The sequence below is a fragment of the Balaenoptera physalus genome (assembly GCF_965194825.1).
Source record: "Balaenoptera physalus genome assembly, chromosome: 14".
In the NCBI taxonomy this organism is placed as follows: domain Eukaryota; kingdom Metazoa; phylum Chordata; class Mammalia; order Artiodactyla; family Balaenopteridae; genus Balaenoptera; species Balaenoptera physalus.
In genome coordinates, this window is record NC_138893.1 from 54,803,751 (window position 1) to 54,828,888 (window position 25,138).

Sequence of the window (25,138 nt, forward strand, 5' to 3'; positions counted from 1 at the left end):
GAAGAAAATAGGAGGGAAGAAACATTTTTAATAAACTTACTGCTTCCTACTTCTCCATATGCAGGTATGACCAGCTTATCAGAGCTAAATTCTACATATTCCAAAACAGTTTTGCCTTTTAGCTCTGTGTTTTTAGGTAAGGGTAAATATAGTTTTGCCAATAAGCTTGTCCTTTTACTTATTTCATAAACCTAAATATAAAAGAAATGGTTGATAAATCACTGAGAGTACAAAATAGAAAAAGAACTAAAATAAAGATCATCACTAACATAATGCTTTTAAAAATACTAGAATGTAAAATAGGTATTGCTCTATAGCATTTGATCCACATGATTGTGAGAAAAGTAGATAATCCTATGTATTTAAAAGTATAATGCCTTTTACTGGTTTCAAAGAAAATCAGTTGAATAAAAGGATTACAAATACAGTTCTGTGAATATAGTACATATAACACAATACCCGAATAATATAGGAAATAGGTATTATTCTTCCCATTTTGTAAATGAAGAAGTGGAGTCTCTATATGAAACTATATTAAATTTTATTAAAAGTGATAGAAACCCAGGTGAAGTGCTTAAGAAAAGGGGAGATTTGTTGGCTCATGGAATCCAAGGACAGGTTAAACAAGCTATGGGGCAGGGAAGGGAGGAAAAGTCCCAGAAGGAGTAAAGGAGGTGTTGAGTAGACTGTCCCATAGATGTCCACTGGGTACTAACCCAGGTCTTCTGATTCTGTATGCTGTGCTTTCTACTATAATTCCATCAATGCCATAACTACAAACCTAAATTTTTTTCAATAGAAAAATCTCATTTTGACTTATATTGTGTTATCAGTGTTTGGGGAAACAGTGATATGTGTTCTAAGAAGAAGGAAATCAAGGGGGGGGGGGCGGTAAATGCCCCGTGAAAGATAAAAAAAGAATGTACCAATCAAAAGGATAGTTGATTAACCAAGAAAGCAGGGGAAAAGGAAAGGCAAAGAGGCAAATATTTTTCTGGTCATCTAAATACTGTCCCTGTAAGAGTGAATTTAACCCAACACATTGGTCCCTTTGACAAAGGCATCCCTAATACAGAAAGGTTTGTAGGGGTTATAGCTAATGGACTTAAAGTATTTAGGTCTGTGAAAAAATTTTCTTACTGTAAATTAGTAAATTGACTAACTAAAATGAGACAATGAACTGATAAATATATTCAAATATTGAATTGGCATTCTGATTTTACACATCATCCTTGTAAATTTATTTAGGGTATGTAGATGCATTCTCATGGAACTGTTAAATCCAGTTTCTGAGACTGCAGAGCTGGAGGTCAGATCCTGGATGGTAGCAAATGTAAATGTAGAGAATTCTACCTGGAATCTCCCCAGAGACAGACTGGTCTCCTAATGGAAGCTATCAACACCACTGTGTGGCTGAGATGGAGTGTGAAGAATGAAAATAGGCATCATAAGTGGAGAAGCTAGAATATTCAAAACTCTAAGTAGGAAATTGCAAGAATGTACGGAAAAAACAAGCAGTTCAGTTTGGCTGAAGTGAAGAAAGAGTAAAGAAGAATAGTAAGAAGAAAATTAGAAATGTATGTTAGAATCTGTTAGTCTAGGGCATATAGATTTATTTAGCAAGTTTTGCACTGCTAATGGTGCGATTTATCCCTAGATAGATTCCTTTCTTTTCCTGCCTCTTGTTTTGTTGAGATCATGTGCTAATTCATGGGATGATGAGGGATTCAAAATACACACTTATCTATTTTGGGAGGGGGCAGATTTTAAACTTCAAGTGGTTGGATTATTATATCACAATTTATTTTAGGTACAATAGTAGGAAAGTGTAGTCAGTATATTTTTTAAATAGAAATTTCAACAGAGGTACATTTTAAGATGATAGTAACTTGACAGCTCAGATGAACAAAATGAATACAGCTTTTGATCAGGGATAGCACAAAATTATTTTAGGCATTGAAAAATAACTTTGATTTAGATTTGTAATAATAATCTTCTCCCCATACCTCAAACTCCACCCCACACTCACATACACAAATCTTTTTATCTTTACTTTTATTTATTTTTATTTTTTTGGGGGGGGTATAGTTGTTTTACAATGTTGTATTAGTTTGTACTGTACAGCAAAGTGGAGTTCCCTGTGCTATACAGCGGGTTCTCATTAGTTAACAAATCTTTACTCCCTCCTAACTTTTCTTTCAGCTCTAGGTGCAAGTTTAACCCTTATATTAACCATCTTGTCTAAACTCCTTTACTGTCTCTAATTTTTCTCCATCATCCTATTTTCTTCTTCTTTTAGTGAAGGGATTCTTATGGTGGGGTGTTTGGGCAGGAATCAGGGGTCTGCTGTATGTGTGTTCTTTCATCAGATTCTTAAAGGGATCCAAAATTTTTTAAAAAGATGAACAAATATATCAAGAGACTGAAATCACCAAGTCAAGGCTGGGGCAATTTGGAGAAATCATTCAACACTTACAATAGCTATACTACTCATAGTTTAAACAACTCTCTTCTACCTCACTAACAAATGAATAATAATGCTGCACATCTAGGGTTGGCAAGAATTTTAGCAGGAAAGAAGTATTTAGAACAACTACAAATCAAATAATTTTGTACTTACAGCTATTAATAAAAGACTATTGATGAATTATAAATATATTATTTATAAATATCTTGTCTACCCATATAGATCAGTCATCTCAATATAAAAGAACTTACTCATCACATATAACAGTAGCTAACAAGAAATTTAAAATTATGTATGTCATAAAATAAGATACAAAATTAAATGACAATGGCATACCTCCAAGCAAATTGTTTCAGGCCAATATATTAACTGAATATTGAAAATTTGTTGAAACATGACTTTAAAATCAAACTGTAGGGGAGATACTGAAGTGCAAGAAACCTGTTTATTGTTGTATAATATTTTAATAAAATATTTAAGCTTCTGAATTTTGGCTCTCCTCCTTTGTTCGTGCCTAAAAATTAAATAAACCTTTAATGGACCCTTGAAAAGCAAACCAGATATAAAATATTATTCTTTTCAAAATGTACCTCAACATGTTAAAATATGATCATTTTAGAGGACAAATAACATTTGAGCCCAATAACATTTGCTTATATGTGGATAAAAGCCTTTCCTACTCGTCAAATGTTTTTTTAAAAAGACATTTACTCAAAAATACAAAAAGAACTAAAATTAAGGTACCATAAATCATTCAGCTATTTTACTAAATTATAACTTAAAGAGATTATAGCACTTACCCATTATAAGATGTCTTATGAGAGGAGAAAGCTGAGGGACTTAGGAATGGGGGTGGAGGAGCTTGAATCGAGAATTCAAAAATATTTTCTAACTTTTAAAAGACACACACACACTCACACACACCATGTCTTCAATAACCTCAAGGAGGTGGCTCTAAGTCAATAGGCTTGCTGTGTCCTCTTAAAGGTCTTTGTGAATCTCTTTAGGCTTTAGGTTGTATACCTTTTTTTTCCCAGGACATTGTTTCTCTGAACCCAAAGATCAGACAGGGAAGCCAGAGAGGTTACTTTCCTGGGGCTGCTATGAAAACACTTTTTGGGGAAGAAATTGATCCACTAAATGATATGAGACTGCCAAAGAGAGTCTTCAATCCATCCATTCATTTGTTCACTCAACCAACATTTACTGAATGTCTTCTCAGCTGCAAGGCAACTGACCTAATGATATTTAAGACTTGATCCTGCTTTTCAGAAGGTAGAAGACTAGCTGGAAGATAAGCCATAGGTTGAAAAATAGAATCCCCTTCTGTTCTCCATCCTAATCATCCTATAGGCCAGTATCTCCCTGCCCCCATATCTGCTCATCTTCTCTGTAACCTTCTCAGAGGGTTATGGGACAAAAGATTACTTACTCTTCCTGTCTCCCTGTAGGCCTTTTTTGACCTTCCTCCCAATTACCTTTAAAGAAATAGTTTCATAAAATAAGTCCTCTGAAAGTAGTTTAAATAATGAGCTTATGAACTGATTATGAAAATTTGTTAATTTGGGATTATATTTATCCTCATGAAATCTTGCCTTTTTCTTCACCTGTAAACTCTTTTTAATTTTTCTTTAATCCCTGTACTCCTTTCACCTCTATCCTTGACATCAGTATATTATTGTTTTCTAGAGAATCAATTCTTATTCAACTAGACATTTTAAATGGATAATGACAGCAGTGCCACATGACAACAATAGCTTTGAAAAGATATAAAGCATTATATTGCCTTTTGCCTTGACCTCCACTAAGTTTTAGCCTAGGCTTTCCAGCACAGATATCTTCCTCCTTCTCTTTCTCCTTTTTACTTCCAACTTCCATTTTATGGTTATTCTCTTGTCCTCATTTAGATGGTCCTTTTGCATGGATGTCTTACATAATAAATCATCTTGGGCCCTTTTTGGAAGTAGGTGTAGAACAAATAAAACATTGCTTCACTGCTGCACTTCTCTAGTCAGAAAGAAGGTAATGATAATTGTACCTTTGTGTTTGCTACTCTTTATGTTCATTTAAAAGTTTAACCACCTATTCATTCATTTAATGAAGATTAGTATTTATTGGGCACACACTACCTTCCAACACCATGCTAAATGATGCACATTCACAGTACTCAGAGATGAATCCGTACCAAGTGTTCCATGAGACAGAGATGTTGGAAAGTTGTACCTAGTTCAGTGCTCTAAGTTGCTACATCCTCTTTAAGGGAGATGAGATCCAAAGGCTTAGAGATGGGAGAAATGGGAATCGGCATGACATCTGTTTATGCATGGATGTCCTAGGAGTAGGGAGAAAACCTTAAAGCTCAAGGAAGAAGTCACAACTGGGAAGGGAAGAAGCTTGCATTGTCAAAGTAGAAAATTGTCCAGAGGGCCTTTTCTATACCAAACACTTTCTATGAAAGCCAGGAGGTCCTTCAACAAGCAAGGGTGACCATATAACCTTATTTTTCACAGTGGCTTTATATTCCACCTATCTATACCTGAACAAAAATTACTACCGTAGCAAAACAAAAAACAATCATCAGTCTAAACTGAGTTATGTCCCACCTCAGTCATGAATTAGAAGTGTGACCCCCATCTCTAAGATGAAGATAATACCATAGAGCTATGGTGGCAATTAAATGTGCAAATATATTTTTTAAACTCAGCATGCTAAGTGCCTGGTATATGGTACTCACTCAAGAAATCTAACGTTATTAAAAAAACAATACAATTACTAGACAATATATAATGAAGAAACAATCCTTTAAAAATGCTTACAGTGAACATCTAGATAAGTTTGTTAATTCTGCTGTGAAAGAAAGTTGTGGCATCAAGGTAATTGGATTTATTCTTTCAATGTCTATTTCTTCAAATTCTGAAGCTAAATATGAGAAGCTCTAGAAACAGAAAAATAAATATATAATTTATAATGTAAGTTCATTGCTTAGGACAATTATTCTTAAAATTAAACTTTATTTCTTATATTTGTCATTTTCTTGGGTAACTGTTACAAATACCAAGATTTCCTATTCTACCAAACAAATATTATAACTAGTTAAGATGAGTTGAATGTTATTTTGCAATATAAATACCTCCTGTTTCTCCCCATTCTTAAATGCTTTTCCTTCAGTTTTCTTCTGAGTCTCAGGCATTTTTGACAATTCTTCTTGTTTTTGTTCATCACATTTATTCATTTTCATCCTAATTAATAATAAATAGAATTATTTAAAGCAGGAATAATGGATTTGAGAGTTGTTAGAGATCTTGCCAACACACACACACACACACACACACACACACACCACAATTTCTTACATAAAATAATTCTACATCCCAAGGAAATTATCAGTATGATACACACACATATATATGTATATACATAAAACTTCATAAACTTGTTCTTAGTTTTCACAGATTTCTCCCTACTTAGTGTCTTCAGCCTTTTCTAAGGACATCAAGAAACCTCTCTGGTGAGAATAAGTAACCAAGGGGGATGGAAGATATAAATTTAAGGGCACATGCCATGTTTCCTCTCATTTTGCTTCCTCTCATATTTTAAAAAAATTTTTTGGCCTTGCCACATGGCATGCAGGATCTTAGTTCCCCGACCAGGGAGCGAACCCGTGCCCCCTGTAGTAGAAGCATGGAGTCTTAACCTCTGGACTGCCAGGGAAGTCCCTCTCATATTTTTTAAGCTGTGAGAACATGAGCATGTGTAAGGGCAGGACACTATAGGAATATTAAGTGGTAAATCTCAGTTATACTCCTTGGGGTTTATGCATAAACAGTAAGCAGTTCATGACATTACTACTACCACTACTACAACTACCACCACCACCACCACCACTAACAACAACGACAACTACTACTACTACTATCACTACTACAACTAGTACCACCACCACTAACAACAACTACTACTACTATCACTACTACAACTAGTACCACCACCACCACTAACAACAATGACAACTACTACCACTACTACTATCACTACTACAACTACCACCACCAACAACGACAACTACTACTACTACCACTACTACAATTAGTACCACCACCACCACTAACAACTACTACTACTACCACTACTACCACCACTACTAGTAGTAGTAGTAGCAGCAGCTAACTCTTACATTGTACTTACTAAGCACATGCCAGGCAATATTCTAAGTACTTTACACATATTAACTCATTTAATTCTCACAGCAACCCTACGAAGTAGGTATTACTATTATTCCTCTTCTATTAGTAGTCCAGCAAAACCCCAGTTCTCCGGAACCCTTTCAGAAAATAATTGGTCTGGGAGTTGACTTTATTCTTTTCAGTTCAAAGTTCAGTTTTTTATTTTTAATCTTTTAAAAAGGAGATTCTTTGATAAGTATTATATGCTCTGTTAGGAATAGAAAATGGTGCAGCTGCTTTGGAAAACAGTCTGGCAGTTCCTCAAAATGTTAAGCACTGAGTTACCATATGATCCGGCAATTCCATTCCTAGGTATATACCCAACAAAAATAAAAACTATATCTACACACGTGAGGAGTGACTTCTAATAGGAAGATAGTTCTACTGGGGGGGGGGTGCCTAAAATGTTATAAAATGTTAATTGTGGTGACGCTCGCACAATGCTGTGAACATACTAAAAACCATTGAACTGTACCCTTTAAATGGATGAACTGTATGGTATGTGAATTATATCTCATTATCATTGTAAAATATCATATGCTTTTTGCCTTCTGCAGTGAAATATAGGGAACCTAGTGTAGATACTACCTATATGGGCTAGAGACCAGACTACCTGTGTTGAAGCCCAGACCCATTACTGACACTATGGAATTTGGGCAAGTTACTTAAGTACTCTATGCCTTACTTTTCTCATCTGAAAATTGGGTTGTTATGGGAATTAAATGCACTAATTCATGTAAAGTGCTCAGTCCAGTGCTTGGAGTATAACAAACACTCAACAAATATTATTATTTTCCTCTGCTTCAGGGTAATCAATATGAAAGTCAATTAACTTACTGTTTAATCCAATGGCTCTCAAACTTTGTCACATATTAAAATCACCTGGGGATATTTTTAAAGTTCCTGATGCCCAGACCATACTTCGTACCAACTAAATCATAATAGTGGTTTTTAGATCTCTCCCAGGTGATTCCAGGGTAGAGTAACTTAGGCAATGTACAGTATTTAGACAATAGGTGTTTTAACAGGCAGTCTCTTTTTGAGGAGATCACTGAGACAGTGGTCTTGGTTCCACAGCTTCCTCCTTTCTATTCAGTAGCTCTGGGAAATGACATGGATTTTCCTGCTTGAATAGCTTGCTCTTTCTGTATCTTTTAAAAGCCCCTTTGACAGTTATCTGGATCCCTTCCAGGTAAGTAGGAGCCTAACAGAGAACACAGGTGAAGACAATATATAGGAATCTGGGTTCACCGTGCTATTTACCAGTGCTGTGGTTTGGGTTCAGTAGCCAAAATACAACAAGGTCTGTGGCTACTTACCCAGGCAGTTTCTCTAAGTTTAATGTAGTGTTGTTAACGTTTGACAAGGAAAATTTATTGCCTGAATGAGAAGACAGGACTATATCCTCAACTTCCTGCTATTTTATTCTGCCACCATCACTTCATAAAACCTGCTCTAATTTCTCAATCAGTAACCTCCATGTGAGGAAATCCAATGAACATTTTTAGTCCTAGACTTAACTGATTCTTCAGAAGCATTAAACACTATTAACCCTCCCTCCTATTTAAAATACTCCCCTTTCTTTGCCTCTGTGGCAAAACACTCTAACTGGTGTTTCTCTGTCCCTCCTCTGGTTTCTCCTCCTCTATCAAGCCATTCAAGGCAGTTTCTCAAGACTTAGCTCTCGGCCCTCTTTTCATCTCATTCTCTACCCTCTTCCTAAGCAGATTCATGCACATGCATGGCTTCAATTACTATTACTCTGCCACAAAATTCAGCATTTTTCTTTCTAGTACAAACCATACATCCAGCTGCCCATTCAGTTGCTTTATTTAGGGATGTCTCAAAAGCTTATCAAATTCGATATGCTCAAAACCAAATATATGAAGAAAAGATAACCTGAGCTCAGTGTCTAGGTCCCAGGTCTTCCTGTCATAAGTACTGTCTTTCACATAGGCCAGGCTACAAGCTTATTCAATTAGGGTTTACAAGGTGAAGGCCTGTGGTGAGGTTGCTGGTGATACCCTTAGCCTGGAAACAGAGTTCCCAGGAGCATCTTGAAACATCAGCTTTTCTAGTTGATCAGAATGATACTTTGTTCTTTGTAGTGAGGTGGATGGACCTAGAGTCTGTCATACAGAGTGAAGTTAAGTCAGAAAGAGAAAAACAAATACCGTATGCTAACACATATATATGGAATCAAAAAAAAAAATGGTGCTGATGAACCTAGGGGCAGGAAAGGAATAAAGACACAGATGTAGAGAATGGACTTGAGGACACGGGGAGGGGGAAGGGGAAGCTGGGACGAAGTGAGAGAGTAACATTGAGCATATATACACTACCAAATGTAAAATAGATAGCTAGTGGGAAGCAGCCACATAGCACAGGGAGATCAGCTTGGTGCTTTGCGACCACCTAGAGGGGTGGCATAAGGAGGGTGGGAGGGAGACGCAAGAGGGAGGGGATATGGGGATATATGTATGCATATAGCTGATTCACTTTGTTATACAGCAGAAACTAACACAACATTGTAAAGCAATTATACTCCAATAAAGATGTTAAAAAAAAAAAAGAATGATACTTTGCTCAAGTGAAATGCCCCATTTTAGGGTAGCTGGGGCTAGCTGGTCCTGTTGCGGCCAAACTCTTCACTGACACTGTGGGGTTTAGTTCAGAAGTCTACAGGAGCAATCTGGAGAGGCAAACCCAAGCCAAAGTCCACTGGGAAAGTTGAATGGTAAATGTCAGAAGGAACAAATGCAAAGGGCCTCAGGTGGGACTGGAGTTTAGTAGAATAAGAGTAGGTGGTGAGCAGGCAATATTGGTCCAGAGCTACCGTTCTGAACAAGCTTATTGCATCTGTGACTCTCCTTTTCTGAAGAGGGGTTCATAATGCACGAGTGTGTTAGACCGGTTTAAAAGATGAGAGGCAAGTCAGCAAGTTTACATGAATTCAGGAGCCTAAGATAAACAAAGTCCATGCAGGGTTAGGTTTAGAAACTGTCAGAAGCACTTTTGTTAAAAACTACTACAGCAGGAAAAACAATCAACAAAGCTAAACATCTTTCTTAATTGCCTGAAATTATACTAATCTTTTGTAGTTTTGAAAAACAAAAGACCCAGGACAACGGCTTGTGGGAGAGAACCAGTTATTTCACTGTGGGTTCACAATATTTCACTGTGGGTTCACAAACAGCTTAAGAAGTGATTAACAAGCAAAGTTTTTAATTTGTAACTATCTCCTCCACTAGATATGTTTTTGTGACTTACATGTTCCATCTAGAAGTATGACTGCTGGGTCTATGTTTAACTTTATCAAAAAGTGCCAAACTGTTTCCAAAGTAGCTGCGCCATTCTGCATTTCCACCAGCCATCAGTGAGAGCTCCTGTTGCTTTGCCAGCATTTTTTATTGCCTTTTTCTTTTCTTTCTTTCTTCTCTCTATTCTTTTTTTTTTTTGGATTTTAGCCATTCTAATAGGTGTGTAGTGTATCCCACTGCAGTTTTAGTTTACATTTCCCTATTGACATAACATAATGTTGAGCATTGTTTCCTGTGTTCATTTGCCATCCACATACCTTCTTTAATGAAGTGTCTGTTCAAATATTTTGCCCATTTTTAAATTGAGTTGTCTTATTAAGTTGTAAGTATTGTTTATACATTCAAAATACAAGTTCTTTGTTGACTACGTCAAATAGTTGACTAGCTTCTGGATTTTCTTTTCCAAGTTACTGTGAATTCCCAGTTATTCGTGGGCAGCTCCTCAGGAGACCTATAAGAACAAATAGAGCAGCCACTCACCTCTGAAACTGCAACTTTATCGAGGTGCTTGTAAACCCTTGGCGTTGTCGAAGAGATTTCATCTGTTTCCAAGTCCATAATATACTGTGTAGTAGGGAGAAGTCCTTTTCCTTTTCTAAATCATAGAGCTGTTTTGTATTACTACAATAATGTTAGATTAAAAATATGTTAGTGGGGTTTCCCTGGTGGTGCAGTGGTTAAGAATCTGCCTGCTAATGCAGGGGACATGGGTTTGAGCCCTGGTCTGGGAAGATCCCATATGCCGCGAAGCAACTAAGCCCGTGAGCACAATTACTGAGCCCATGCACCACAACTACTGAGCCTGTGCTCTAGCACCCGCAAGCCACAACTACTGAGCCCCTGTGCCACAACTACTGAAGTCTGCGTGCCTAGAGCCTGTGCTTTGCAACAAGAGAAGCCACCGCAATAAGTCTGCACACCGCAATGAAGAGTAGCCCCTGCTCGCCACAACTAGAGAAAGCCCGCACGCAGCAATGAAGACCCAATGCAGCCAAAAACAAATAAATAAAATAAATAAATTTTAAAAAATATGTTAGTGGATTAGAACTACAGTACAAGTCATTACAAATGGCCTGGAAGAATGTATTGTACTAACTCTTCTGGGCCCTTCCACCCTTCTTTTTTTTTTTTTCATTTTACCCACATCTTGTTGTAGAGAATGAAATTCCATTTAGAGATTCATACCTCTTAAAGATTTTTCACTATTCAAAACTGCTCTGCTAACATCCATGTATTTCCAGATTTTCTGGACATTCTGTAGTATATTTCTTATACATTTTTTCAGATTAACAATTAGAACCATTGCTTCAAATTTAGAGGTACTTTGCCTGATGGGTAGTGAGTGGATTATTTGGATGTTGAAGTAATATACTATTACTGGTTTCCTGACTTTGCAAACACACTATAGTATGGCAAATTATGCTGATTGACTTTCTAATATTAAATCATCCTTGCATTCCTGGAATGACCACAGTTTAGCTATATTATTTGATAAAATTCTGTTTAGCTATTTCATGAATGAAATTGGGTTGCAGTATTTTTTGTATTGTTGTTAGGTTTTAATTTCAAGGATAAGATAACCTCATAAACTGAAGTCCCGAGTTTATCAATTTTTTATCAAACATCTGGATTTGTTGATTCTATCCTAGCTTTCTTATTAATTTCTGTTCTCTTTATTTCATTCCTTCTATCCTTTTCCCTAGCTTTCTAAGAAAGATGCTTAGCTCATTAATTTTCAACCTTTCTTTTTCTCTAACATATGTATTTAAATAATCAAATTTTCCTCTGAGACTTATTTTAGCTGTATCTCACAAATTTTGATACATATTAGTTTTTTATCAGTAAATTCAAAACATTTTCCAATGATCAATATGATGTCTTCTCTGGCTAACAAATTATTTAGACCTGTATTTCTTAATTTCCAAACATATGGAGATTTCCTAGCAATATTTTTTGCATTTTTGTATTGGGTTTCTGCACTAAATGATTTAAATCCTTTGAATATATTGAGACTCTGAGATTTGTTGAGATAACGTAAGGTCAATTTTTGTAAATGTTCCATGTGTTCTTGAAGACAGTGGTATTTTGCAGTTGTTAGGTACAATATTCTACAAATACACCAAGTCAAGTCTATTAAGCATGTTGTTCAAATCTTCTATATCCTTAATGAGATTTTTTGGTTTATTTATTCCATCAATTACTGAGAGGAATGTGTTAAAATTGCCCAATACATTTGTGAATTGCTATTTTTCCTTATATTCCTGTCAAATTTTGCTTTATATATTTTGAAGCCATATGATATGCATATATGTATATGTCTGTGTGTGTGTGTGTATGCACACGTGTGAATTAAACCATATATTCTGATGCAGTCCTCTAGCTCTAGTAAAGCTTTTTGCCTTAAAGATCTATTTTATCTTATACTAACCTAGCTATGCCAGCTTTCTTTTGTTAGTGTTTATGTGGCATATTTTTTCCATTATTTTATTCTCTAACTTTCTATATCCCTATGCTCTAGATAAGTCTCTCCTAAATAACATATAACTGGATTTTTAAAAATCCAATTATTGGGCTTCCCTCGTGGCACAGTGGTTAAGAATCCGCCTGCCAATGCAGGGGACACGGGTTCGAGCCCTGGTCCAGGAAGATCCCACATGCCACGGAGCAACTAAGCCCGTGCGCCACAACTACTGAGCCCATGTGCCACAACTACTGAAGCCCATGTACATAGAGACCGTGCTCCGCAACAAGAGAAGCCACCGCAGTGAGAAGCCCGTGCACCGCAACGAAGAGTAGCCCCTGCTTGCCACAACTAGAGAAAGCCCACGCGCAGCGACGAAGACCCAATGCAGCCAAAAATAATAAAAATAAAATAAAATAAAATTCAGACATAACTGCCACAAAGAAAAATTCCAGAAAAAAAAATCCAATTATTTTAATCCAGTCTAGATAAAAATGGATCACTTAACTCACTTAGATATATTTAGGTTTAACTCCACCATTTTCTTTTATGCTTTCTCCTTGTCTCATCAGTCTCTACAGTCCCTTTTCTATTTTTTTTTTTTTTGCCTTCTTTTGGATTGTTTGAGTATTTTCTTATTACCCTATTTTCCTCTTCAATTGATTGGGAAGATATATTTAATTCTCTTTCTTTAGAGGTCACAAGTTAAAATCTAAGTCCTTGATTTATCAAAGTCTAATATTAAGCTTTACCTTTATTCTCCTCCTAGTCAATGCAAATATCTTTAATTACATTAACCCTTCTCCATTCTTTACTCCATTCTAAAAGTTTTATATTTTAACTCTCTCTGTATTTTTATACCCTGTAAGACATCATTACATCACTACAGGATTGTTCATTGAGACTTACCCACATATTTACCACTCTCTTTGCTCCTCAATCCTTCCTTACTTGCTCTGTGTTCCTTATGCCAATGACTGTTCTTTGCCTTAAGTTGTAGTTAATTTTATAAATAACACTAGTTTGTTTTGTAAATACTGAAGGTTTCTGTTCATTCACTCATTCATTCAACTAACATTTATTGAGAGTTCACTATGTGCCAGTACTTGTACAAGGCATATGTCAACTTCCTCAAGTAATATTGTTTGCATTTAACTAGGTTATTCTAGGAAACCAATTATTTAAAACAACTTGCCTCTAGTGGTTAAGAGCTTGTAGAGCCATTTCAGGTCAATGGGCAGAGAGTCAGGGAAATTCTTTAACTATCAAATCACTCTCACAGTTGTCATATCTTTGTGCATAGTTTAACTTTCTACCCAATAAGTACCTCCCAGAGAGCTTTCCTGCTTTTGGAGATTCCTTGACACATAATCATGTGTTGACTTGAAATTAATTTTCCAGTTATTTTATTCTTTCCTAACTTCTCTTCCCAATGAGTCTATCAGCCAATGATTCCCAACTTGTAGATCACGTTTTTTTACAGGGGTCCTTAACTCTATATACTATCTGAGTATTGTTTTTAGACTGAATTAATAATATATCTTGCACATATGTGTATGTGGACTAATTCTCAAACATATACAAACACTTGAGATAAATATAATCCAAGTCAATTGAAAGGTATTAATAAGCTCATAGTAGTTTTTAATCAACATGTACTTTTTAAAAATAGACTGTAAAACTACAACTACTTTCATGTGACACTTCTATAAAATATTCTTACACAAAAATGAGTTTTTACAAAAGGTTGGAACCATTTCTATAACTGTCTAAAGACTAAGGATCTTCAGCAATCCCACTCCTGGGTATATACCCAGAAAAAATGAAAACTCTAATTCAAAAAGATACATGCACCCCAATGTTCATAGCAGCACTATCTACAATAGCAAAGATATGGAAACAACCCCCAAGGGCCCATCAACAGATGATTGGCTTAAGAAAAAAAAAATACACATACACACCCACACACACACACTGGAATATTACTCAGCCATAAAAAAGAATGGAATAGTGTAATTTGCAGCAACATATGGACTTAGAGAATATTTTACTTAGTGAAGTAAGTCAAAAAGAGAAAGACAAATACTATATGACATCATTTATATGTGGAATCTAAAAAATAATACAAATGAATCTATACACGAAACAGAAACAAACTCCAGACATAGAAAAGAAACTTATGGTTACCAAAGGGGAGAAGGAGGGAAGCAGGAACAAATTATAAGTTTTGGATTAACAGATACAAACTACTATACCTAAAATAGACAAGCAACAAAGATTTACTGTATAGCACAGGGAATTATATTCAGTATCTTGTAATAACCTATAATGGAATATAATCTGAAAAAAATACAACTGAATCACTTTACTGTACACCTGAAACTAACAAAATATTGTAAATCAGCTATACTTCAATTTAAAAAAAACAGTAAGGATATTGTTATTTTCTTATTTTATATCATCCATAGCATTGTACTATACTCTGTCTAAAGAAATTACTTAATAAATGCTTGATGAATACATGAATGGCCTAAAACCTACCTTATCTGCCAATAATAATCCTGTAAAGATTTTCTGGTCAGCTGGCTTGTTTCCAAATTTTCATTTGCTAATTTGGTAGCGTCCTTCAGTGCTTTAAGCTACAACAAAGAAAAGAGCTTTTTTGGTACATTTCATCCACTTGTTACCATAATGCCAATTCACCTGTAGGTCTAGGTATGAGCAGCAGAAGCACAGGTGTATAACTTTTTGTGTACTACTGTCTTGTCTTCCAAAATATATTTTATATAAGCACCTTGGGGCAGAACTGAGAAGAGCCTCAATATTTGTCTAAGAAGCAAACATTATACCTTGAAACTTCTAAGTAATTAGTTTATCAATTAATATAAAGAAATGCCAATCAATCAAGATGGCATGTTGAGCACAGGAATCTATCTTCTATCTAAAATCCCATGGTTACAGAAAAGATCTTTATCTCTCTTTATCCATATCCACTACCATCATCACAACCATACCTATACATGTATTTTATAATTATATCTACACATCTATATTTCACTATAAAAGAATAAGTGTATAACAACATAGGATAACAAGTAAAATAAAATCAGCAAAATATACGGAGGAAAGTATAAACCAGACAGAAATATCCACCGAGAATATCGACAGAGAAATAAAACCAGAGGAAACAAAACCCTAAAACGTGCAAAAGTTGTCTATCGCAGTTAGGGACAGTTTGTGGCAACTCCAAGACTAGAGTCAACTGATATAAACTTTTACTGGTAGACATGAGAAGACCTCAACAAATGTGAAGACATACTACATTCCTAGATGAGGAAACCCAATTTTTTATAGAGATAAAATTTCTTTCAAAATTAATATAACAATGCAATTACAATAAAAATGGTAATACGATCTTTTTTAAAATTTTTGTTGGAGTATAGTTGATTTACAATGTTGTATTAGTTTCAGGTGTACAGCAAAGTGAATCAGTTATACATATATCCACTTTTTTTTTTTTTAGATTCTTTTGGTAATAGGATCTTTTTTTTTTAATTTATTTATTTTATTTCTTTCTTTTTGACTGCGTTGGGTCTTCGTTGCTGCACGTGGGCTTTCTCAGAGGGGGCTACTCTTCGTTGAGATGTGTGGGCTTCTCTTGTTGTGGAGCATGGGCTCTAGGCGCGTGGGCTTCAGTAGTTGTGGCTCACGGGCTCTAGAACGCAGGCTCAGTAGTTGTGGTGCACGGGCTTAGTTGCTCCGTGGCATTTGGGATCTTCCTGGACCAGGGCTCGAACCCATGTCCTCTGCATTGGCAGGTGGATTCTTAACCAGCGCGCCACCAGGGAAGCCTTGGTAATAGGATCTTTAAAATAGAAGTTGGCAAGCTAATTCTTAGGTTCATATGGAAGATCAACTCTATAAGAACATGCAAATACATCCTAGGAAAAAAACAATGAGGAGGCACTTGTCCTTACACATCATAATTTAATAATTAAACATAGTAATTAAAACAAGGCAGAAACAGACCAATATGTCAGTGGAGTAGATAGTCCTTAAATCTATGTAAATATGTGAAGCTGGTTTACAATAAAGGCAGAATTTTAAATCAGTAGAAATATTAGGCTAACCTTTTAGGGGAAAGAAATTGAGTTGAAGCCTGACCTCACAAAACACAGATATAAGCTCTAGATAGAATAAAAAGTTAGAAATTACATATCACACACACATTATTAGGAGAATATATAGACTTTTTTTTTACATCTTTATTGGAGTATAATTGCTTTACAAGGCTGTGTTAGTTTCTGCTGTATAACAAAGTGAATCAGCTATATGCATACATATATCCCCATATCCCCTCCCTCTTGAGCCTCCCTCCCACCCTCCCTATCCCACCCCTCTAGGTGGTCACAAAGCACCAAGCTGATCTCCCTGTGCTATGCAGCTGCTTCCCACTAGCTATCTATTTTACATTTGGTAGTGTATATATGTCAACGTTACTCTCTCACTTCGTCCCAGCTTCCCCTTCCCCCTCCCCATGTCCTCAAGTCCATTCTCTACGTCTGCATCATTATTCCTGTCCTGCCCCTAGGTTCCTCAGAAGAACCTTTTTTTTTTTTTAGATTCCATATATATGTGTTAGCATACGGTATTTGTTTTTCTCTTTGTGACTTACTTCGCTCTGTTTGGCAGACTATAGGTCCATCCACCTCACTACAAATAACTCAATTTCGTTTCTTTTTATGGCTAATATTCCATTGTATATATGTGCCACATCTTCTTTATCCATTCATCTGTCAGTGGACACTTCAGTTACTTCCACGTCCTGGCTATTGTAAATAGTGCTGCAATGAACATTGTGGTACATATCTCTTTTCAAATTATGGTTTTCTCAGGGTATATGCCCAGTAGTGGGACTGCTGGGTCATATGGTCGTTCTATTTCTAGTTTTATAAGGAACCTCCATACTGTTCTCCATAGTGGCTGTATCAATTTACATTCCCACCAACAGTGCAAGAGGGTTCCCTTTTCTCCACACCCTCTCCAGCATTTATTGTTTGTAGATTTTTTTGATGATAGCCATTCTGACCAGTGTGAGGTGATACCTCGCTGTGGTTTTGATTTGCATTTCTCTAATGATTAGTGATGCTGAGCATCCTTAGAAAGGCATCTTTATAATTTTGGTTTGCCAGACACTACTGGTCGCTCTTGAATACTCATTTCTCTTGGTAGGCAGAGCCCCAATTTTGTTCAGTTGCTCAATCTTCTTCCATTTATTTTAGATGTAAACCCTGATGAGTCTAGCCATTTGTAGCAATGTCATTCTTCTCACCAGTGACTGGTTTAGGCATGATAATGTGATATAATTCTAGGCAATGAGACATGAGGGGAAATCTGCTGTGGTGTAAGGGAAAGGTTGGAGAGGGCTCTCAAAGTGAGACTCTAGGCTGCATATTGTGTGTCTGGCTAGCATGCCTTCAGCTGGAGCAGCCACTCTGTTAGTTCCCATGAGAAGAGCTAACCAAGTCAACTTTCTGAAGATGAAGATTAGAAAGACAGAAAAGCCAGGGTTGTTGATGATATTGTTGAGCCACCAGATTAACCAACTGTAAAGCTGCCCTAACTTTGGACTTTTGATACAGAAGGTAATACTTTTTCCCTATTGTTTAAAGCAATTGAGAGAGAGTTTTCTGTGAGTTGTAACCAAAGGTATGCTGATTGATACAAATCTAGGAAGCTTAGTAAGTGAACAACAAAACTTAAAACCCCCAAAGAAAAAAGCTGACAGATTTGACTTCATAAAATTTTAAATATTTCCAAGAGATAAGAAAAATGAAGTTAAAAAAGCAAGAAACAGAATGGGACAAAAATATATAAAACATATTCAAAAGACATATATCTTGTATGGACTTACATCCAGTGTGTGCGTGTATGTGTGTACATGTGTATATACGTATATGTGTATATATATGAAAACTCTTATAAAGATACACAAAGCTACAGAAAAATGGGCAAATAATATCAACTACTGGTTAGGACTCTGGGAAGTGGGGTCTGTCCTGTACTGTCAGTGGAAATTCAAACTGAAAACCTTTTATGGAAAGGCAATTCATTACTCTCTAATAAAATTTAAACTTCATGCACCCTTACCCTTGACCAAAATATTTCACTTCTATGAATCTAGCCTAGATTTCACTTGTGTGAAAGAAGTTTTCACTTGTGTGCTTGAATATATGGGTACAAGGATGTTCATTGCTTTATTATTTGTAATCATAAAAAGATGGAAATGACCTAAGTGTCGTGAATGGGGAGTGATTAAACATATTAAAATACAGGTATATTATGGGTCTATATATAGTGATATGGAAAAAGCTCCAAGATGCAGAATTAATTTTAAAAAACGAAGTTGCCAGATAATACATATGGGAAGATCCAATTTATGTTAAATACTATCAAGGCATATGTATACACACAGATACATGGAAAAGAGAACTTTAAAGCTGTAGTTCAAACCATGAGGTGAAGATTGAAGTAGGTCTTTCACACTTTGAAACTTCTACACTGAATCATTTACAATGAGAATGTACTCCTGTATTACTTGTGTAATTTTTAAAAAACTAGAGGGAAAAATAGCAAAACGCTGCAAAGCTGAGGAGCCTTTCTACTCTCTAATACTGTCTGCAGCATTTCTCCTTGTTCTTTAAGTGAGATTCATACTCATATAAAGGGACATATTCCAGTTTCAGAATTCCTTGGATGTCAGTGAGTTTCCCACTACTTTGAACTTGGTTTGAACCCATTGAGAACAAGCAGAGCCATATATTTCACACCAACGGACTAAAAGGATACATACATTATAAATCAGTATTTTGGTAGGACACCAATGGACACACTCTGTAACACTTGGCCTTTTCTCCTCCTCCCTACTGTTCTTCCCCTCTTTCATTTTAGAAGGGCATGTACATGACCTACCAAATTACTCTTTTTACAATTTACCAGGAAATTGGAGAAAATGTTTATGTGCACATAAAAGAATAAATTGAAGAAAAGTAAAAATCAGCTAAGAAATTACTTTGGGCTCCTAAGAATCAAAATAATAATAATAATAAAAAACATGTTACAAATAATGATCCCCAAATGTTATTTTATACAGAGACCCATGCTACATGAAAAACAAATGTAGAGTTTTTATGTACAGTAGTAGATAGTACTCTAGTGAAATATAATTGATATTGCTAGATCAGACTTCAAAAATTACACAATACTGTTGGAAAACTGTCTATTAAGAAGAAATCTATAAATCAAGTCACTTTTTCAATGACCTACATCTTAATTTCAGAGTTGATTCCTTCATTTATAAAAACAATGGTCATATGAAACTAAAAGTTAGAATATTCAATATTTGTTTTAGGAAATATTCTGACCTTATTAATTCATGGTCTTCATCTGTTAAGTTCTCCCATACAATTGCTATGTGAAAATTCAATCAAATGGATTAAGTCCTGTAGTTTTTGCACTTGTATTTTAAAAAGCAGATATATTAAGGTACAATTAATTTCCAGCTTATTGGAATATCTTGGTGACTCTATTAGGTTTGAATATTTAACTAAATACCTCACTAAATATTTATTTTTAACTGTACTAAGTAGCTGAATGAGACCTATCAAAATATCTTTTCAGAGAGAACACTAGTTAACAAAATGCTCATGTATCAAAAACTCAGCACAGAGTCTAGATGAGAGGTGCAAATTCATAAAAATAATCAGTGGGTACTCCTTCGATTTCTCTTCAGATTTTATGTACCCTTTATGATGTCATTAGATGACTATTTGGATTAATCATTCTCAGACTAACACTCTTCATATTTGATGAGAGATTCAAGGTCACTAATATTGTTATCAAAAATACACTCTTACAAGATTGAAAGCAGCCATTTGGCTCTTTTAAATAGTAATGATTTCAAATATTCTTCTTGAGTCATAGGACCAAGAATACCATTGATTAGCAAACATTTATAGATGCTAAATATCCTGCAGGATATGTTTGAGGCTGCCTCCCTGGCCAGTTAATTCCTATAGTTTCTTTTCAGGAAAACTGAAATCAACCATTCTTTTATTTGATTAAATATTCAAAGTGCTAAGGGAAAATATTCAATGATAGCTTGCTCTGTACTAAGAAGTCTCTTTTCTCTTTCAATATTAAAAGTTCAGCTCTGTAAATATAATGAAAACCATTCTCACCTTCTCATAAAGCAGCTGAGATAAATTCTGTTGCTGCCTGTCCTGAAAACACTCATAAAGTTGGAGCAGCCTAGCACATAATACTTGTTCTTGATTGAAGAGAGGATGATGACTGAATTGCAAGCCCACAATGTTGAGATCTAATTGGTACCTTTCCCTTTGACCTTCCATTTTGTTCCTAATAGAGCTTTCTAGATCAGATTTCACTGCCTTTTAAAGAAAAATGTTTACAAGATATTAATTTTATTCTATTTCTTTTGAAATTACAAGTAACTTCTTAAAAAAGTAATATGTTAACTGTAAGAAAATTAAGAGATACAGAAAAGCAAAAAAAAATTATTTGCTCCTTCCTCAAAATCGATTATAGCCCTTGATTTCATAAAATATATTTATATTGCAGCATTTTAATCGTCTTGCTATAAATTACTGTCATCTACCTTACTATTGTGTGCTGGTAGAGGTTGAACTTTCAAGTTATAAGCCACTAAATAATTTCCTATAGGAGCACTATGAAAAATAGTGTTTAGAACTGGTGGGTCAATAGTTCGCTATGTGATGTTCTAACAGTCATCTGTGGCCAGAGTTAAATGACAAACCCTTATTAAAACATTGTTCCTAAGTGAATATGTTGGTAATTCCCTGGAAAATTCCCAGGAGGGGCCTGGACTCTCTAATCAAATGTTACCTTATAAGGAGACCATCTTTCTTTATACATGAGACTGTCTCCATTTGTAAACCAGATTGTCTCTAAATTAGTTGAAATCCGTAGGCCTTACATTGTATTAAAAATGATTCAACAGTGTTTTAGTACACTACTTTGAATTTAAGTACTTATGTTTGAATAGTCATGTGATTAGTTTTTAGTGATACAATTTGAGAAGGTTAGTGGGTTACTTAGCATGTACAGCTTAATTCATGAATGGCTAGCCACTCCTGATATAAGCCATGACTGCAACCACCTAAAAAAAACAGCATGAGCTCTTTCTGGATCAATCTGTAGTAGTAGAACATACCCTCCAGTCTGTGTCATTGCTATTACACCTGTTATTACACTGAAAAAACTGCTGTCCCACCCCTGATCTGATGTGGCATATCCAGTGCTTCTCAAGGACTGTAGGTCACCAGGATGATGCCTACATCTCTCCCTCCCTCCTCTCTCCTGAGCTAGGAATCTCCTCCTTTTTCCTCTTTGGGTTGAGGGGAGGCAAGAAAATAGTCATAAAGCTTGTTTTTGTTTTATCCTTATCTTGTAAGTCTCTATTCTCAATGTAAAGGCCAACTCAGAGAGGGGAAACCTGCACTGAATTCCACCTATAAAATTTAGTAATCGGTAGTAAATTGTTCATTAACCAGGCAAAACCACCAAGGAAATAGTTTCCATTTTAAACAACCAAATTATAACTGAATAATTCTGGAAATTCAAGTTGCTAAGCTAGAGATGCCTGTCTTATTAAGCAGATTCAGTACTGGACGAATAGCCATGTTGCTTACTTGCTTTGGGTTTCTACTGGAATAACACAAGCCTCTGCCCTTGGTCCTGTCCTATTCAATACCTACTGATTGTGGTGCTCAGATGCTAGAGAAGGGTAACTGAGATGGCGGAATATCCAACAATAGTCAAAGGAAGCAAGTTTAGACTGGAAAGCAAAAGCTAAAGGTGGAAGTAGGCTTCAAATATTTGAAGAGCTGTCACATAAGTGAAGTAGTTATGAGTTCTTTATGGCCAAAGTCAAAAGAGCAATAGTGATCCAGGAAGCAGATTTTAATTCACACAGAAAACAATAAACAATTGGAACTGCCTAATACTGAAATGAGTTCTCTTGGGAGATAGTAAGCTCCATGACACTGGTTAAAAGCAGCAGTTGACTGAAGGAATTATGTGAACTTCTAGAACTAGGTAAGTGTGTTAGACCATAAGAACAAAAATCTAGGCAACAATGAATCAAAAACCAGATGAAAGTACAAAAACATCCATGCTGTTACATGGCATAACAAGTTAAAAAAACAGATTTTCAGAGACCCAGATATTGGAGTTTGATCAGATATGGACTTTAAAGTAGCTATTACTAATGTGTTTTAAAAAGAGTAAAAGATAAAATACATGAAAAGATGAGAAGATGAAAACATGGAGCATTCCACAAGAAAACTGGAATATATACAGAAGAATCAAATGTCAAATGAACACTTTAAAGCTAAAAATATACTGAAAATATCTGAAATTAAGAATTCATTAGATGGGTGATTCTGGAAATATAGTGGCCATATAGTTTTAGATCCGGGCATACTTCATTTCATTGTACCTTGCTTTATTGTACTTCTCAGATGTTGCGTTTTTTTTTTACAAATTCTTTAATTTGTAAAAATTGATTCATGGCAACCCTTTGTTGAGCAAGTCTGTCAGCGCCATTTGTCCAACAGCATTTGCTCAATTCCCGTCTCTGTGTCATATTTTGGTACTTCTTGCAATACTTCAAACTTTCTCATTATTATATTTGTAATGGTGATCTGTGGTCAGTGACCTTTGATGCTACTACTGCAAAAAGGTTATGACTCCCTGAAAGCTCAGATGACAGCATTTTTTAGCAATAAAGTATTTTTTAATTCAGGTATGTACATTGGGGTTTTTTTAGACATAATGCTATTGAATACTTAATAAACTACAGGGTAGCGTAAACATAACTTTTTCATGCACATGTATAAAATCCAGGTAAATGTATAAGAGGAATGCCAGAAGAAGGAGTAAAGGGCATATAGTAAATAATTAGGCAAAACTAGTCAACAAAAAACAAGCAAATAAGACCTGGGGTAATAGAGGTATGACAGAGTATTAAAGTACCTGGCCGAGGCAACAGCAAAGAGAGGATTCTGATACTCAGGGAGCTATTATCTCTGCTTCAATGGCCCTTATGTTATTTTTATTCCAGTGAGAAACCCCAAATGAACCTGGCCTCCATGGCTGGCTGAGCAGAGCAAAAAATGTAGAGAAGATAGAAGGGAAAGGCAGGCAGAGGCATTTGTGTGACACTAATTTGAGAACATTACCTGTTAAGGATGCTGCTACAGAATGAATTTTAATACTCAGCTTATATGCTTGGTGAAGTGACATTTACGTTTATTCCCAACTCTAAGAATCCATGAAATACTGAAATTAGCTTGGATGAAGCTAGAACAGACGCAGTTGAGGAAAAATTACTTGTTCAGCCCAATGGTTTCCAACTTGGGATTCCAGATGGTTACAAAGGTTAATCTGGATAGCGGTTAATGCTTATCCAAAAATTATATTTTCTGCATTTACTTATCATTGCTTTGTTCATTCAGTTATTCATGCACTCATTCATTCATTCAGCAAACTGCCATTGTTTCAAGGATCTCCTTCTCCAAGAGCAATGGTCTCCAATAACTATGTTAAAAGATCTGTGCTATATCTTGAGCAAAATTTAAATAAAACACACTGTCACCATAATGTGCAAAAGTTATGTCAGATAACAGCAAAAAACAAGATAAAATAAATATGGGATTTCCCTTCCTTCCTCTTTTATCCTTTTATTTTTTAATTTTTTAATGGAGATGGATTTTATAGTAACCAAACTGGGGAAAAACAGAAAGATATTGCACTGTTGGGTGGGGGTGAGGGGGTCATTTATAAAATCTTGGTAAATGTGTTATACTATGAATTACGATGAGGCAGAGACATTGCCAGGTTCTCAGAGTGTGATAGGCACCATGCAGAAAATAGGATTTTCTAAGATTATGCCAGTCAACTGGTGTCTTTCTCTTCTAAATTATACAGGAGCCTAAAAGCTTACATCTACTGAAGTGATGAGTTCCATTACAAATAATATAAGTATTCATTGAGTGTCTGCTATATGCTAGGCATTTGGATATGTGCTAGTGATTTAAAAAAACAAAACAAAAAGAAAACCTTACCCTGGTTACAGTCAAGCAGGGAAGAGATTAGGTAAACAGAAGACTTAGATACAGATTGAGCCTTAACAAAACTGCAACCCAGTCTGAAATCAGTTAAGTCCCTGATTGGATTAAGATGATTATCCCCACTCAATATGCCTAAAAAGTAGAGGAAGGAACTTTTCTGGAAGAAGATATGATCTAGAGTTTCTACAACTTTTCACATATAATATACGGAATATAATTTTAAAAATACCAACTATAATAAAAGACAGGACTAAAAGCGCAAAATCAAGAGAGAAGAACAAATAATAAAAACAGATTTTCAGGGACCCAGATATTGGAGTTACCAGATATGGACTTTAAAGTAGCTATTATTAATGTGTTATAAAAATAGAGTAAAAGGGGACTTCCCTGGTGGCACAGTGGTTAAGAATCCACCTGCCAATTCAGAGGACAAGGGTTCGAGTCCTGGTCCAGGAAGATCCCAAATGCCGCAGAGCAACTAAGCCCATGCGCCA

General features: G+C 35.6%; 1 protein-coding gene across 1 annotated transcript in view; it reads right to left on the minus strand.

Annotated features, from left to right (window-relative positions):
* Nucleotides 1-25,138, minus strand: part of CC2D2B (coiled-coil and C2 domain containing 2B) — a 102,109-nt gene that overhangs the window by 57,901 nt on the left and 19,070 nt on the right. Inside the window, exons 9-15 of the mRNA XM_082423828.1 lie at nt 20,712-20,921; nt 15,013-15,110; nt 10,491-10,631; nt 5,598-5,706; nt 5,284-5,402; nt 2,804-2,981; nt 41-191 (exon numbers count right to left, since the gene is read on the minus strand). Coding sequence (XP_082279954.1) covers nt 41-191; nt 2,804-2,981; nt 5,284-5,402; nt 5,598-5,706; nt 10,491-10,631; nt 15,013-15,110; nt 20,712-20,921 — 1,006 coding nt within the window. The remainder of the gene's footprint in view (nt 1-40; nt 192-2,803; nt 2,982-5,283; nt 5,403-5,597; nt 5,707-10,490; nt 10,632-15,012; nt 15,111-20,711; nt 20,922-25,138) is intronic.